The sequence below is a fragment of the Papaver somniferum genome, chromosome 5, assembly GCF_003573695.1.
Source record: "Papaver somniferum cultivar HN1 chromosome 5, ASM357369v1, whole genome shotgun sequence".
Classification (NCBI taxonomy): domain Eukaryota; kingdom Viridiplantae; phylum Streptophyta; class Magnoliopsida; order Ranunculales; family Papaveraceae; genus Papaver; species Papaver somniferum.
This window is the reverse complement of record NC_039362.1, coordinates 149,947,591-149,966,410: the sequence shown is the minus strand read 5'-3', so window position 1 is coordinate 149,966,410 and position 18,820 is coordinate 149,947,591. Positions and strand designations below refer to the sequence as shown.

Below are 18,820 nucleotides of genomic sequence, written 5' to 3'. Positions count from 1 at the left end.
GTTTCAGCGATTCAATCGCAAAAAAACTCCTCCAAAATCCGATCGAAAAATCTGCCTGTGAATGGAAATGTTTTCCCGCCAAAATATTTTTTGAAATGTTGAAGATGAAGTGCCCCTATCCTTTTCCGGGGTGCGAATAGCAGATGGGTGCCGAGGACAAATTTGGGTTCTGAGGATGAATTTGGGCTATGCATAACTTTGGGTGTCCCTTAGTCAAATCCGGGGTCCGTATAGCAAACGTCCTCCAGGGGGTCCAAATAGCACTTTTTGAGCAATTTTTTCCGCACAAGTGTATTTCTCCAAAAACACCTACACAAACATAAAAACACCATAATAAGTACAAAATCAAGCACTAGCAATAGAGACACTGAGGACAATTCAGACACAAAAATGTGTCTATCAAATACCCCCAAACTTATTATTTGCTAGTCCTCGAGCAAATCTAATATAGAAAATAAAAATGACTACAATTAGCACGTGCAGCAAGCCGTTAAACCACTAGGTTGCCCTAGTAGCGGAGTGTTGTCTCCGGAGGGTTTACCAGAGAAGTACCCACAAAACCTTTACTCCAGACCCTAGATATCTACGCAGAACCTTGGAAAGCACTAAATAATCTCCTTGGTTGGCATACTCTCATTGACTACAAGAGGAAGTACCCTGATGCGAAATTCCAATTGTTGTACACGAGTTTGCACTCAACATACTAAAATTCATATATAAGTGACAGATCTCTACTCAGATAGTTTCTGTACATCATAACCGGAGTCAACCAATCACATGGAAAGATTAAGAAGATGGATAAAGAGATGGTTAAAAGTGAACGGTGTTTCCCATATCTGTCTGAAGGCCTCTGTCAAGGTGAACCTATCCTAATGGACTGAGATACCGGTCTGACTAATATCAACACAACTGGCATATACAAGGGGACCAGTGGTCGATAAACCTAACTCTAGGTCAACACAACTGGCATATACAAGGGCACCAGTGGTCGATTTTATTGAATTTATTCCGGTTGGTCTAATGGTCTGGTCTCATTTTTTTTTTCATTTTTTTTTTTGGTATCTCAGTCACTCTATTCCACCCTAGCAAAAGGTAACAAATTGAATCGTGTGCCCCACCAAATCACTTAAAAAATAAAAACAGAAGGATTAGGATTCAACGAGATATGGCGAAACTAGCATGTTCTTTTTTTTTTTTTTTAATTCTAACCTGAGCTCTGTGCTTTTATGAATAGACTTTTAGATGTTTCCATCTAATCAGATTGGTTCCTCAACTCCTACAACCAAGATGTTCCCATCCACTTAGATTGGTTAGTGCCAACCTTAATAAGAATAAATTTCTAGGCTCTGGAGTTTATTTATTGCAACTAAAATCTAACAAAAAGTTTCTTCCCATACCCCCAAACTTAAATCTAACATTGTCCTAAATGTTCTAAAGATAAAATTAAAATCATGAACAAGGAGAAATTATTATTACACTTGAAGCAAAAGAAATAAGGAAGATATTACCGTAAGCATGAGTACCTCCCAGGAAATGCTAAATTTAAAGTCTTTAGCTAGACATCAAATACCTCAAAAAGGATTGTCACCTTCCAAAGTCATATATCAATAGTCGAAACAATTGTGGGTCCATAAGACCAAATAGAGCTGACACCAGTATGAGACAACTGCACTGATTCAGAAAAATGAAAAGAAGGAGCACGTCCTCATCTAAGGTTTCTGTCAAGACAACTGGGTTTATCTGCGGCGCGTAATTGAACTTCATATGTGTGTCTCGATAAATAGATTCATCCGAAAAATGGGTCTCTAATACCTGGGTTACCTCCTGGACAGTACAGGAGGATCGGGTTGCGGAGTCTGAAAAGACTCAAGTAATATCTCAGATGTACAAGGATCGAGTCCCAAGTTAGGGACTCTAATTAGGGATACGATACAATCACAAGAACCATCACTACCCCTAAACTTAGGGTTTACAGACAAACCTCTAATTATTTCTTGAATTTCCGGATCTTCAGAGTCCTTAAAATACTCAAGATATTCTTCTAGTTCTCTACCCCCAAACTTAGGGTCATCATTATTCTCAGAAAAAACTAAAACTATTGCCTGAATTTCTGGGTCCATAGAATCTTTAAAATACTCAAGAGCTTCTTCTAAAGATTGATCACATATCTGATCTAAGAGAACGGTTTCCTCAAAATCATCTAAAGAATCTACCAGTAAAGTGTCAAGACAATTATCCTGAACCAAATCCTTAACTAAAGTGCTAATCATATTCACTTCTTCTAAATCATCGTTCCCAGAAGGTTGTCTAGTAACATTAAAGACATTTAGTTCAGTAGTCATATTACCAAAGGATATGTTCATAAGCCCAGTGCTACAGTTGATGACAGCGTTAGATGTGGCTAAAAATGGGCGAACTAAAATCACTGGGATTTGACGACTTGGGTCTTGAACAGGCTGGGTGTCTAGAACAACGAAATCCACGGGATAAATAAACTTATCAACCTCAATCAGAACATCCTCTATGACACCACAAGGGACTTTGACAGACCTATCAGCTAATTGTAGTGTCATTTTAGTCGGTTTAAACTTACCAAGACCTAGATGGGTGTATACATGATACGGGAGTAAGTTAACACTAGCTCCTAAGTCAAGTAAAGCTTTATCGACCATGTGATTACCAATCGCACAAGATATGGTGGGGCATCCAGGATCCTTATACTTAGGGGGTGTTTGGTTCAGAAGAATGGAACTTACCTGACCAGTTAAAAAAGCTTTCTTATGGACATTAAGCTTACGCTTTCGTGTACAAAGATCTTTAAGGAACTTGGCATAAGCAGGCATCTGCCTAATTGCTTTTAATAGCGGAATGTTGATGTTCACCTGCTTAAATGTTTCCATTATCTCGTTGAAAGTCGACTCCTTCTTTGTTGGGGCTAAAAAATGTGGATATGGGGATCTAGGCACAAAGGTAGACCTATCAGGAATTTCTTGGGAATCCTTAGAGACTGTTTCAGTTTCCTCGTCTACGGGCTCTTCTTGGGAAGTAGAAGGTGGAACTACAGTATGTCCACTAGGCATGGCTACCTTATTGTCTACCGTTTTACCACTCTTAAGGGTTGTTATCGAGTTCACATGGTTTGATGATTTCTCACCAGCTAAAGATATTTGATGGACTCCCCTAGGGTTGGGTTGTGGTTGACTAGGAAACTTTCCTTTTTCTCTCAATGTCTCATTTATCTGACTAACGTGGGTTTTCAACTCGGAAATAGCCTGAGAGTTAGCTTGTACCATCTTTTTATTTTCATTTAATCCTTGTGAAACCGATTGCTGAAATTCTAAAGTGTTCCGAGTTAACAAGGCAAGAGACTCTTCTAAACTCATGATTTTCTTATCTGAAGGGATCTGAAATTGTGCCGGAGCTGAAGGATTCTTAGTATAGCCAAAACCTGGGGGAACCTGAGAATTACTAGACTGACCTTGATTCTGGCCCTTGGACCAAGAAAGGTTTGGATGGTTTCTCCAGCCAGGGTTATAGGTTTCTGAATATGGGTCAAACTTCTGTCGGTTATCAAACCTAGTGTTGTTATAAAGAGCATTGGCTTGCTCTTCAACAACATGGCCTTCCCTAAAAGGCTCATTTCTTCCACTACTACAACTAGAATGACCTAATTCTAAGGCTTCTAGCCTTTTGGATATAGCTGTTATTTTGGCATCTGACTCATAAGATCCTTCTACCCTATTAACATTTCCTCTACTTAGAAGAATTGTTTTCTGGAGTTCCCTACTATTTTCCCATTGTTGGGTCTTATCGGCGATTTCATTCAATAATGTCATCGCTTCATCAACAATTTTATTCTCAAACCCACCTGTGCATAAGGACTCAACCATGGTTGTTGTTGAATAATCTAAACCCTCGTAGAGGATTTGAACTAACCTAACCTTCTCCAAACCATGATGAGGACATTGAGATATCAAGTCATTGAACCTTTCTAAGTACCTATATAAATATTCTCCCTCTTGTTGGGCAAAAGTACATATTTGTGTCATAATAGACGATGTTTTATGCCTTGGGAAAAACTTATGTATAAAGGCAAAAGTAAGTTGGTCATAGGTTTCAATTGACTCAGAGTCCAAATTGTACAACCAAGATTTAGCTTTTTCTTTTAAGGAAAAAGGGAATAACCTAAGTTTCAACGCATCATCACTTAGGTTTTTAATTTTCAGAGTACTACAAACTTCCTCAAATTCCCTAACATGAAAATAGGGGTTCTCATTCTCCTTCCCTAAAAACATTGGGAGCACCTGTAAAGTCCCAGGTTTCAGTTCATAATTTGCCTTGGTTTCAGCTAACTTGATACAAGACGGACGAGAGGTCCTAGTTGGGTTTAGCAAAGCTTTCAAAGTTGCCATTTCTGGCACTACCAAAGGACTAGGAGCACTAGGGGTACTTTCCTCACGAAGAGACAGATTCTCAAAACTGAAGTTTCCAAAAACGGGGCTCTCAAAAGAAGAGTCTTCGAGCTCCCCGCCTTCACAAGAAGAACTACTAGGTTTTTCACTAATCAAACGACCTAGAGTGTTTCTTTTCCAAGCCCATTTAAAAACTTCGGGCATACACTAGAAGAACAAAATCAAAAAGAAAAGTTCTAAAAAGGAAGGGATGTTCTATGCAAACACAATCAAGGCTGACTCCACCACAGCAAACCTACTGATTTCTAGCAAACAAAAAGCATGATGGCTCCACTTAGATTGTTTCTAGACCAGTTTCTAATCCTTCGAACGGGAATTCGTTACAATTTAAGAAAACCCCTCTGGAATCAATCCGAGTTAAAGTAAGTTGAATAGAGGCGAGGGAAGCTCGGTGGAGTTTTGATACCCAAGGCCTCACCGGTATTACAAGGCGGTGCAGTCACGCATTCAACTTGCAGAAACCGTCAAGAACTTCGAAGTATGCTTAAAATAGTAACCAATATTTTTCGAATGATTTTCCTGTTAAGCTCGTTACCCTATCGGTCTCGTTCTAGTCAAAATTTTAGTCTTAGGTTCGCGTTTGGTGTCGTTTTCCTAAGGCGGGCAAGAAGAGAACGGTGATGAAATCCGAACCCTTATCTTGTATGGCCAGTCCTTGCCCTTTACTAGGAAATTAAAGCAGCCGTTTTCAAGTCCTCAACATATATGCATACGAAGGAAGACAGTAACTCGCTGACAGGGGATTCGCGAGTGTTTCGACAAACTTACCTCCCGTACCAGACGGGGGATGAACCTTTGTAGTCGACTTGGGCCACGACTACTATGTCATGTACGAACCCGAGGGGCCGAAGTGACATCGTAATCACCGTCCTTCTCTGCAAACAGTTTATATTTAAACTACCCTTCCGTAGGGTTTAAAAATAATGTCCCAAAATTTAAAGTCCAAAGTCCAAAAATATAAAGTGCAAAAGAAAAAGAAAGTCTAAAAAAAATAAAAATCTACAAAAATAAAAATGTCTCTCTTTTTTTTTTATAAAATAAAAAAATCTTCTTCTTTCGCTCCTTTCGCTTTGCCTTTCACTCGAAGTCTTTAATTATTCACTAAAAGCTTTGGAAAAATTTTCTTTCGCTCCAAATTCCGAATTCTGTAAGAAAAAGACAAAAAACCAAAAACGTAAAGAAGAAATAATAAAATAAAAACCTAAAAAAAAAATAAAAAAAATCTAAAAGCTCTAGCCTAAAACAAGTCCGCGTCGGCGGCGCCAAAAATTGATGTGATTTTCAATGTTGTTGTAGAAATAAGATTCGTTCAAGACTTGTGAAAGCAGATTTTAGACTTAATTTTAAATAACAAATATAGGAAACTTAAATAAAAGTGATATGAAAAATATGGAGAAGACTGGGGCTATGGATTCCACTAATTACCAATATCAAAGTGATTTATATTCTCTAATTATAATTATGCAAATCCTTCATTCAAATTGATTCTTAATATTGCAAAAGTTGATTTTTTAGAAATAACAATTGTAAATCGAAAGTATGGGACATCAAAACCCTAGGCTAACATGCTCCATCAATTGAAATGACAATTGTTTAACAAAAACCATTTTATCTATTTATTTATCAAGTCAAATAATCATATAATAATTGCATAAATTAAATAAAATAGAGATTACCGCATTTCATTGGCGAAATAGCTTCCTCCGTCGCCCCAGAGGATGGGTTTAGCTCATCATTGTGTAAACTTGCTCAAAATATTGATTCATGCTCAAAATTTGTTTACAAAGATGAAATGGAGAGAAAATAATGAAAATCAGGTGTTTGCAACGTTTATAATTGTTGCAAAACAATGTTACAAAGAACGATAAAAAAGAACTGATGTTGTTGTATCTCTGCGACCCTCGTTTGGCTGTCGTTGTCACTGTTGATAAACGACTGCCTCTTGTGGTCTTTTGTTCTTCGTGTTCTTGGTACAGCAGCAGAAACAGAGTTCTGAAAACTCTTGATTCACGCCTCCTGGGCTCTCCTCTCGACCCCAAACTCCCCATACCCCCTCTATGCAACACCATAACCCTTTATATATCCAGTAGCACTAAGAAATCTCGCTATAACTCAAGATAATTCTCTCTTAACTCGGCCTTGATGAAAAATATTCTGGGAATATTTTCTTCCCTGATTTAGCTTCTCACACTATTTCCCCACGCCAAATTACTCTCAACGCATCCAGTCATCGTACAAAAGTGTTCCAACATGCAGCAGCCACGCGAAAATCTCTTGGTCACTCAAACAGGACTCAGAATGGAAAACCAACCCGTGATGCTCTGATTTCATATCTTGGGTCTGTTAGGATATATCACAACTACCCATGAAGTTTCAGCGATTGAATCGCACAAAACTCCTCCAAAATCCGATCGAAAAATCTGCCTGTGAATGGAAATGTTTTCCCGCCAAAATATTTTTTGAAATGTTGAAGATGAAGTGCCCTTATCCTTTTATGGGGTGCGAATAGCAGATGGGTGCTGATGAGAAATTTGGGTGCTGAGGATGAATTTGGGCTACGCATAACCTTGGGTGTCCCTTAGCCAAATCTGGGGTCCGTATAGCAAATGTCCTCCAGGGGTCCAAATAGCACTTTTTGAGCAACTTTTTCCGCACAAGTGTATTTCTCCAAAAACACCTACACAAACATAAAAACACCATAATAAGTACAAAACCAAGCACTAGCAATAGAGACACTGAGGACAATTCAGACACAAAAATGTGTCTATCAGTGTGGAAAGGTGTAGCTAGAGGTTTAAATGTTATTAAGAAATATCACATTTGGGAGGTAGCAAATGGCAACAATATTAGTATTTGGCGGGATAATTGGGTGCCTGAACAATTACAACCTTTTGTTTGACCAACTGAGTATCATCTTCAAGATTATACTCAAGTCTCTTAGCTTATAGATCTTTATTCAAAGGAATGGGATGAAGCTGCTCTTGCTGAATTGTTTGATACTAATCAAATAACTCAAATTACACGCATTCAAATCCCATACTCTGGAGATGATTGTATTAGATGGTCCCTTACTCAATCTGGTAAGTTCAACACTAATTCTGTTTTTAAAGCTTTGTTGTCTCCTCTCTGCACAGCTACTTCTCAGCAACAACAACAATGGTTGAGGCTATGACATATGAATATATTGCAAAATTTCAATTTCTTCGTCTGGAAGTGTCTCCAGAATATTCTCCCTCTGAAAAACAAACTTGTTAAGTTTGAAATTGTGCCAAATGATTTATGTTCACTTTGCGGTTTGCATTCAGAATCATTTGACCATCTTTTCTTTCACTGTGATTTTGCTAGAGTTGTTTGGTTTGCAATCTGTCCACATATGTTTCTTTTATTCAACACTTTGATACCTTAAGGGACTGGATTTTACATTGGTTTTATGCTAAAATTGATTGTGCTTCTCAACAAACTCTTAATCTCTATATTATTACTTTGTGGCAAATATAGAAGGCTAGATATAGTGCCAGTACAGATAATAATATTCAATGCCATGTGGTAACTGTTCATCAAATTAAGCTTCTGTTAGAGACTTTGGCTTAAACACAGAATCTTTACATGAAGCTCAAACAACATAGTTTTGCTGATCCCATAGTCTCTAAGCGTTTTCATTTCAACTGCTACGAACTTTATCACTATAATAATTTCAGTTTAATGTTCGTGGATGCTTTTTTGGGGAAACGTCCACATTCTGCAGTTTGTGGGGAAGTCTTCTATAGAACCGATGGTAGATTCACAACAGCCAGATGTTGGCCAACAATAGCAGACTCTGTCATCGAAGCAGAATCTCAGGCAATCTTGGAGGCTGCTCAATGGGCAAAAGATATGCATGCAGATAACATCATCTTTATCTCTGACAATCTCTCTTTGGTTCATGCCCTTAATGGTGATCTCTTCAGCGTCCCTTGGACAATTTTGTCGTATGTTCAAGACTGTAAAAACAACTTTTCTTTTTTCTGTTGTTCTGTATGTAAATATGTGCCATAGAAGTGCAATGTAGCTAATGATACTTTAACCAGGCTAGCTAGGAAATCTCATGTGAATATTATATGGGATAAGCAGCCCCCTGTATCTGCTGGATAACCATACCTTTCTGTTCTCTGAGATATAACTCTGTAACTTTTTGCTGGCTTTATAAATAGTCTTTTCCTTCTATAGAGTTTTTGAAAAGACTGCGCAATTATATGGCTAGTCATGACTCATGATGCGAATGCCATAGTTGGGGATTTTCTTTTCCACAGGATTGGGGTTGTTATTCAAAAAGGGATTGGGGCCCAACTTGTTCCCACGCTCCCATCTAATTTTGTAATTTATCTTTGTCTGATTAATAAATTATGTTTTTAGAAGAACCCTCATTTGGGGCATACATGAAAATTTTGGGGCATATAGACTATTATGCCATCCAATGCAAGATGATAAGGGGTGTTCTAGTGATGCTTAAATTACTATAATACCCTTATATACTTTAAATTACATTATTACCCTTCCACTAAATTAATTTCTAATCCTAAAATTCTCCCACTAATTAACCATCTACTAATTAACTACCCTCCCACTAATTAACCGTTACCCACTAATTAACCGTTATTTAATAAAAAAATAATAAACTTTTAAAAACCAAAACCCTTTCTATCTCCCTCTTCTTCTCCTCTTCTTCTCCAAAAACAGCTACTAAATTCTCAAAATTTGATTTTTCGATTAAGCTCTTGATTAAACCCATATATGACACCTCGTTATAAGCGATGTGCTAGAGGTAAGACGCCGCCAAATCATGGTGTTGCTTCTGTAGCATCTCAATCTAGGGTTTTTGGAAAAGATGGAGATGAAGAGGATAGTGGATTAACTGGTGTTGGAGAGCGATAAATATACCCCGATTCCATAAAATTGCACATAGAAAGGTATTTCCCACAAACCCATTGCTTGTTTTTTTCGTATTTAATTGATTTCATGACATGTAATCGATGATTCCTTGCGATTTTGATAGTTACAGAGTAGTGTCCGGCTGACATTCATCAGCGGAACTTATTTTCTTTCTACAGACGAAGAACAGTTCTGCTGAAAAACATGTTATGTTTTGAATATCGAATCAGCCGAACCTACATGTTCGGCTTATAAATATTTTTTATGATAATCAGCCGAACTTGAATAATCCATCTTACACTGTTCGGCACATTGTTCGGCTCATTTTGATAAATATCGAATGTGCCGAACTTTACTCTGTGTATGGCTAATAGCTTCCTATAAACTTGTCCGTTTATAGGTGACTTATCACATTGTTTAGTAGAGTCATATTTATTTATTTTGGAAAATTAATTAAGGTGTATCATTTGTTTTAGCACACATCCGGGAAAATTCAAAGAGAAGCTTAAAAGGAGAACAATGGAAGTGACTCCTTCTAATTCAAAAACTCTCAAACCTCGAAGTGGTGGCACCAAAAACTTGCATGCAGGGAAAAGGCGAAATGACACGGGTGGATGTTTGCCTGTAGAACAAAAGGATGATAATGATAAAAATAAGGGTGTAGTATGAGGTGATGATGAAGATGGTGGTGGAGGGGGAGGAGGGGATGATGAATATGGTGGTGATCGCGAACCTCTAACTTGATTTTTCTTCTCAAAATTGATGCATGTCGTTTTGGACCTTTGGATGCATTTTTTATGATGTGGAAGATAATATGAATGATAAAATGTGGTGTAAAGAGATGATAAAGATTGAAATATCTCTTCTTAAGGATTTTCTTATATAGAGCTCTCAAATTTATTCTTTAGAATCCTTCCGAAATCGTTTCTCCTTAAGATAAAAGTCAATTTTACGTCCAAACATGCCCCATAACAGTGTCAGGTTCGGCTAATGCCTTGCCAACCTTTCCCGACCGAACCTGACAAATGAAATTTACCCCAGGTGGTTGTCAGGTTCGGATGACTCGATTAGATTACTTTTAAGCCGAACATATCTCTGTAAACACTTCGAAAATTTTGATTTGTAGGCTCCAGGTTCGGATAACTCGTGATGATGAGTTATCAGCCGAACTTATCTCTGTCACTCAAGTTTTTAGATTTTATTTTGGCCATAACTTCTTCGTCCCATATCGGAATGGCCTCATTATTTTTGCGTTGTTTTCGTCTTTTCATTCTCTTGAAGATGGAGATAATATATCATTGATTTGAATGAGTTTAATTTGGACGTTGATGTTCTCAATTAGTAGACTTCCTATCGTTTGGGGTTAGGTTCGTCTCCTTCGGAATACTATTTGAAAGCCGATCTTTGAAGTTCGGCTCATTAGCACATCCTCTTTAAGCCGAACCATGGAATTTATTTTGTGCGAAAATAATTCTAAGACAGTTCGGCTTATAAAGAATTCAATCGTACAAACCGAACTGTTCTTATTTATCAAAGTTCGGCATACAAATTATCTGCCGAACCTAACTCTGTTGCGCCGAATTATATACAAAAATCAAAACTTTTGGTGAATCAAGCTACAAAACGGACATTAAACAACGTCTACAACCATACCTATGTATTATTAACATTGGATTCCTCATCCATGTACTCATCTTCGGGATTTGGCTCCAAAAAGTCATCATATTGAGCTTGAGAAAAAAGTTGAGTTTGAGATTGAGTTTGGGTAAAATCATTTTCATAATCCAACAAATAATCCATCTCCGGATCTCCATCGTAATTAATATGTATTTTCTTAGGTTTACGTGATGAAGATTCACCTTTCTCACTCGAATTTGGATCACACATCTATCAACAATCACAAAAATCTCAAAGAAAAAGAAGGTTTTTTTTCTACTTCCTCCTTCTCTTCTTCTTCTTCTTTTTCTACTCAATCAATCTATTTAAAAAGAAAATTATTACCCTAAATTAAACTCTAATCTTAACTATAATCATTAACAACTAATCAATTAAATTAGCGCTAATGAAACATCATTCAGGGGTATTTTAGCATTTATGAAAATAGGTTAGATAAGGAATACCCTAAAAACACTATTTCCAATCCTTTTTTTGTCTTATTCAATAGAGGATTTTACTATTTAGTCCAGAAACCCGACCCGGATTACTGGCTGGTCCAGCGGGATATAACAATTAATGGCTAGTCCAATAAAGTTTAAAACCATGTTATTTTATCTATATGCCCTGGACCACGTGATGTGTACAGTTTCCGTCCGTTTTCTTTTCATTTTTTTCCAGTTGCATTCTCTATCTCTTCTGCAACCTAACTCTCAATTGAAAAACGCAAACTGCTTCGTCTTTCTTCACATTCAGAAAACTGCTCCCGTCTCTCTTCTGCAACCTAACTCAATTAATCACCATTATCATAAAAAGATCGAAAAATCACCATTATCAGAAACAGAAACTGCTTCTTCTTTCAGTATCTGACCTAATTTTCATTAAATTCAATTGAAGAAGAAATGGGTACAAGTAGAAAAATTAAGAGGACGATTACAGAAGAAATTACTGAAGTATCTCCATCACCAGTGAAAAGAAGAAAAAAATCTGACGATGATTCACCAACAGAAGCGTCCCCTGCTTCTAAATCTCCTACACTATTGAAAAGAAGAAGCAAATCTGTCGATGATTCAGCAACAGAAACCTCCCCTACTGCTAAATCTCGTACACCAGTGAAAAGCAGAAGGAAGTCTACCGATGATTCACCAACAGGAACCTCCCCTACTGCTAAATCTCCTACACTATTGAAAAGAAGAAGCAAATATGTCGATGATTCAGCAACAGAAACCTCCCCTACTGCTAAATCTCGTACACCAGTGAAAAGAAGAAGGAAGTCTACCGATGATTCACCAACAGGAACCTCCCCTACTGCTAAATCTCCAACAACAAGAAGTATGAGTAAGGTTCCTCAGGAAAAAGGTAAATCAAATCAAAAACAAAGCCAAATATGTACTTCATATTGACATGCAATATTCCCAAAACCTAAAATATGTACTGTTACATATTGAAATGTAGTGTTGTTTAACTAATACATACTAAAATTTAGTATGTCAATTTATATGTGTACTACATTTCAATATGTTGTCTGCAATTTGTACTTCATTTTGACAAGTTATATGTTGTACCATACTGATATGTAATGTGTACAAAACTTTTTGATATGTAGTCTGCAATTTGTGCTTCATTTTGACAAGTTATATGAGTAAGGTTCCTCAGGAAAAAAGTAAATCAAATCAAAAACAATGCCTAATATGTACTTCATATTGACATGCAATATTCCCAAAACCTAAAATATGTACTGTTACATATTGAAATGTATTGTTGTTTAACTAATACATACTAAAATTTAGTATGTCAATTTATACGTGTACTACATATCAATATGTTGTCTGCAATTTGTACTTCATTTTTACAAGTTATATGTTGTACCATACTGATATGTAATGTGTACAAAACTTTTGGTTTACAAAAACAGCAAAAACCAAGGGAAAGAAAGCAGATGATGCTCCTGAAGCAAAAAGAAAAAGAAAAACAGCAGCGGCAACTACTAAAGCAAAAGGAAAAAAAGTGACAAAGGCTGCTACTCCTTCACCACCAGCAAAGGGGAACAAAATAAAACAAAATAATGCATAATGTCTTATGCAGCAAAAAAAAAATTAATGCGTAATGTCTTATGCATCTAAATAAAACTGATGCATAACCAGAAAAGTGAGAAAAGTAATGCATAAGACATTATGCAGCTAAAACAAAATAATGCATAATGTCTTATGCATCTAAAAAAAACTGACGCATAACCAGAAAAGTGAAAAAAAGTAATGCATAAGACATTATGCAGCTAAAACAAAAATAATGCATAATGTATTATGCATCTAAAAAGAACTGATGCATAACCAGAAAAGTGAAAAAAAAGTAATGCATAAGACATTATGCAGCTAAAACAAAATAATGCATAATGTCTTATGCACTAAACAAAATGATGCAGAAGACATTATGCACGTGCATAAAAATCCATAAATCAGAAAAGTGAAAAAAGTAATGCATAAGACAATATGCAACTAAAACAAAATAATGCATAATGTCTTATGCATCTAAAAAAACTGATGCATAACCAGAAAAAGTGAGAAAAGTAATGCGTAAGACATTATGCAGCAAAAAAAAAATTAATGCATAATGTCTTATGCATCTAAAAAAAAACTGATGCATAACCAGAAAAGTGAGAAAAGTAATGCATAAGACATTATGTAGCTAAAAAAAAATAATGCATAATGTCTTATGCATCTAAAAAAAATGACGCATAACCAGAAAAGTGAAAAAAAGTAATGCATAAGACATTATGCAGCTAAAACAAAAATAATGCATAATGTATTATGCATCTAAAAAAAACTGATGCATAACCAGAAAATACTTCAGTATGTAAATACTTCACTACTGGTGATAGATACTGACATTTTGATAGACTTAACAACATATTTCATTATTCGAAAATAACTACAATAACTACATTTTGATAGACTTATAATGTTTCAAAAACCAAAAGATGTTCTAAGAAACAACAAAAACAGTATTTTCAGTACACTTGTAATGTATGTACTGCAAATGAAATGCTTATTAACCAAATTCAGTTGGTACTGACAAAATCAAAAAGAAAAACGATAGAATAGAACAAGGGATAGAGGAAAGAATTGTGGAAAAGGAATCTGGCAACATCATCGATATAACATTCTGCTGCACGTTAAAGCCCGTGATAAAAGAAAAAGAGAAATCAGAACACTACTTGCTTAAAAGTACATTGTATTGTATCAAACTTACTTAATTAAGACATTAATATGTATCTGACTGAAATACATACCTGACACAAAATCATTCTTCAGAAAGTTCATACTGTCGGATAAGATTGCATGCAAAGTTCATACTGTCGGTGAGTCAACCAGCTCCACATATTACAGATGCAAAATTTCAAATCCTCTAAAGTTGAAAACGATGTAACCTCATATGCAAAATGATATTGCTTATGGTATACATGAGAATAGATGGAGAAGTATGGTTTTGGAGCAACGTCAGACATGTTAACCCTGTAAATGATCAAAAAATTAACTAAGTCTCTGAATGGATATAAGTTATACATATTGATATGTATTGTCATCTACTGTATTGCACGATACATACTAAGAGCGCAGGCTATATGTAGTACGTATTGGTATGTAACATGTAGAATAACTAAGTCTCTGAATTCCTATACGTTATACATATTGATATGTATTGGCATCTACTGTATTTTAGTAAGATATATTTGCAGGCTATATGCAGTACGTATTGGTATGTAACATGTAGAATATATTTTACAACATATCAATATGTTTTGAGTTTCATCTTCTATAAATAGAAGAACTGCAGCTATATCAAAAAGAGAATACAAAATTACTACACGATCTATCTAACAAAACAAACCTATATCAAAAAATACAGTAAAACAAACCTATATCAGATTACAAAGAAACTAAAACAGAACAGCAGCAGAGAAAAGGTGATTATAGTAACATACCTTGTTCGAATCTGAGATTAACCAAATTCGATTTTAAGATACCTAATTGAAACATACAAAAATCACAATGTAAATCGAACGGAAACTGAATTGAACAATGTAAATCATCACAAAACTGAAATCATAAAAGAAAGATAACAATGTACATCATAGACAACTATTCTGATAGAAATCAGATCAGAATAAACCTAATTATTCATCAACATTCCAAGAACAACAGCAGAGGAAGATGATTTACGAGATAAATACCTTGTTCGAATCTGATTTCGAAGCACAGATGATTTACGAGATAATAGCTGTGATGAGCCTAATTGAAAGACGCTACCAGATACTGTGATGAACCAAAACGCAGGAGAAGAGAAAACCAAAGAGAAACAAATCTGAGATGAAAAAAAAGAGAAAGAAACTGAATTTGATTTGTTCGTGGAGTTGCAGAAAGGGTATTTTTGGTACTTTTGAAAAACTTGTCTTGTGTGACCCGCACGTTTTGGACTAGGGAATAAATATTCTGATCCAAAAACATGTTTTTGGACCAGCGGATAATTTTATTCTAGGAGTGGATTAGAAAGTAATCGGTACTGGGTTTCCTGGACTATCTAATAATTCCTAGTATTCAATATGCCCTAAAATTTTCTCGTATGCCCCCACAAGATGGTTCTTTTAGAAAGGGAAAAAACAAAAAAAAAAACCCGAGGCCCATCGAGTTTTCTCCATTTTTTTCTTGGGTAGAACCCACAGGAATCCCGTCTTGTGCATAACTCATTTCTTCTTCTTCTCCAGAGAGATATATATAAAACCGAAACGCTTGTAAATTGTTGGGTATATAAATGAATCATGTAAATTGAGAAGTAATACTAATTCTTCTGAAAACTTTAATTCAAGAAGAAGAAGAAGAAGAAGAGATAATGTCTGGTATTGACAAATCCTAGCTTCTTCTAACAACCCAGGCTTACTACAGACTGTTTGGTTTTTCCAGGGTGGGAAATTTCTTTCTGAATCACATTGCTGAATAAAGGTACCTCATTTCTTCTTTACTCACTTTCATTCTATGTCCTCTAAAATTAAGTAGTTCATGTTAGGTTTAGAAATTTTTGTTGGGATCAATGATTATAAAAAATTAGGGCAAACTGAAATTCCATATGAAATTGATCATATTATGAGAAATCTTAATATGTATGTAACTCGTGTGATGATCGATTGAGTTTGGCTATGTTGTTTTGATTTTTGGTATGTATGATTTTTTTTTGTTTCAGAGATGGAGGGGGTGTCTGTTTCTTCAGCTAATGATGCGACAGTAGTGGCAGTTTTTGCTGATAAAGCTGTCACCAAGGAAACAAGGGTGGAATCTGGTGAATTGCATGGAAATGCAGAGAGTGAGCCGAAAATCGGGTTGACGTTTGATGGGATAGAAGAAATGTTTGAATGCTATAAGAATTATGGTAAACACATGGGATTTTCAGTGAAGAAGAAATCAAACAGGAAGAATGTAGAAGGGAATCTTAGAAGTGTGACATTTTGCTGTGCTCGAGAAGGGACTCCTAAAACTACAGCTCGAAACCCCTTGAGACCCCATGTGAGCATGCAGAGTGGGTGCAAGGCTAGATTATCAGCAAGGTTAAATATGGTTGGAGGATGGGAGATTTCTGTACTCGCTCTTGAGCATAATCATGAGTTAAACCCTAGCATATCTCGGTTCGTGCAATACCATAGGAAACCCAAACGCAAGGATAGAGGAGGGGACAAGATTTCTACTTCATCTGTGAATGAGGCTGGTGGAAACGAAAAGGACAGTGGAAATATGATTGAGCAATTAAGACGTCTACAACTCGGCAAAGGAGATGCACAAGCACTTATGACATTTTTTTCAAAGATGGTTGCAGAAAACACAGGTTTCTACTTTGATGTAGAATTAAACCATGAAGATCGTCCGAAGAATGTGTTTTGGGCAGATGGTAGAAGTCGAGAAGTCTACAAGGAGTTTGGTGAGGTTGTAATGTTTGACACCACATGTTTGGCAAACAAGTATGACTTACCATTCATATCCTTTGTCGGGGTGAATCACCATGGTCAGTCACTCTTACTTGGGTGTGGATTGATTTCAAATGAAGATGCACAAACTTTTGTTTGGATATTTAGTAAGTGGCTTCAATGCATGTCTGGGTGTGCTCCTCAAGGAATAGTAACTTACCAAGACAGTGAAATGCAGAATGCGATTGAGATCGTTTTTCCTCAAACAAAGCACAGGTGGTGTCTGTGGCATGTGATGAAGAAGCTTCTTGACAAGTTAGGCAAGTTCGCAGAGCATCAAGCTATTTCTGTTGCTTTGAAAGATGCAGTCTTTGATACACAAAGCCAGGATGATTTTGAACAACGTTGGAATGAGGGGGTGGGCAAGTACGGATTGGAAGAGTGCAACTGGCTGAGTGAATTATATAACCAGAGGCATCTCTGGGTACCGTGTTTTGTAAAAAACACATTTTGGGCAGGAATGTCCACCGCTCAGCAAAATGAAAGCATGAAACCATTCTTTGATGGATGCATCCAGTCAAAGACAACCTCAAAGGAATTTGTAGAACAGTATGAATCTGCACTAAGGAAGAAGGTGGTAAAAGAGATGAAGGATGACGCCGAGTCATTTTCGAAATTGGTACCCACTGTGACTTCATATCCAATAGAGAAGCAAGTTCAAGGAGTTTACACCATTTCAAAATTTAAGGAGTTTCAAGTTGAAGTGATCGGGAAGATGTATTGTGATTTTTTGCAGATTGAGGAGGGGCCCATGGTTAAGAGATATGTCATACGGGAGGATGTGTGGCTAGAGGATTTTAATAAACGGATGACCTTTACCTTTTCATTTGATGAACGTGATTGTGCTGTTCACTGCAGTTGTCAAATGTTTGAGTTTCAAGGCATACTTTGTAGGCATGCAGTTAATGTACTAATCCATAATGATGTACGGTTGCTTCCAGATAAGTACATCCTAAGGAGATGGAGAAAGGATGTGAAGAGATCCTACTCAAAAGTTAAAGTGAGTTTTAATTGTTTGGAGAATGACATTGAAAGTGTGCGTCGTAATGAGCTTTCCTCGAACTTTAGCAAGATTGCAGAGTGGGGAACAGCGAACGATGAACAGTACAGTCATATTAAACAGTGGTTAGCTTATCTAGAGAATGAACTTAAACTTGGTGGTGGGAGTTGTACGTGAGTGTTAAATGGAGCCAATCAGACGATGGCTGAATTTTTTTTTGTAATTGAAAGAAACTTTTGATATAAGATCTACTGAACAGTTAATTGTTACTAAGCTTATTTTGGATGTAAGGGTAACTCTGATAGCAGTTGTTACGGGATGGTTTGTGTATGTATGCTAATCCTGAAATGTTGAATTATGTGATTGCCTTTGATATGAGAGTCATTGTTCTTGTCTGTGATTTCAATGCAATTTTGATTGTGATTATGAGGTAATGTGATTCGAACTGGTAATTGCATTGGGGGTTTGGGGATGGCTGCTTAGAATTGCGGTGGTTGCTGGATGCATTTACGGCACTAGATGGTGGCCTAGGGGGTTTGGGAACGGCTGCTGGGAATTGCCGTGGTTGCTGGACACATTTACGGCAGTAGATGGTGGCCTAGTAGTAACATATTGATAGTTAACGGCTAGTTTTTGGTGGTCGCCACATAGAAAGGGAAGCCTAATCAGTATGTTGTTGGGCTTCGCTTTCCTAAGAGCAAGTCTTATGGTGGAAGAGTTCCACCTTCCATCTTCCATGCCACCTCAGCATTTGGAATTATGATTGGAAGCGCAAGT

General features: G+C 36.6%; 1 protein-coding gene across 1 annotated transcript; it reads left to right on the top strand.

The window, feature by feature from the left end:
• The first annotated feature begins 15,759 nt into the window (after nucleotides 1–15,759).
• On the top strand, nucleotides 15,760–18,443 carry LOC113283179 (protein FAR-RED IMPAIRED RESPONSE 1-like). Its single transcript, XM_026532353.1, has 2 exons — nucleotides 15,760–16,030; nucleotides 16,269–18,443. Exon 2 carries the CDS (start codon nucleotides 16,271–16,273, stop codon nucleotides 18,218–18,220), a length of 1,950 nt encoding a protein of 649 aa, XP_026388138.1. The 5' UTR covers nucleotides 15,760–16,030; nucleotides 16,269–16,270; the 3' UTR covers nucleotides 18,221–18,443.
• The last annotated feature ends 377 nt before the right edge of the window (nucleotides 18,444–18,820 follow it).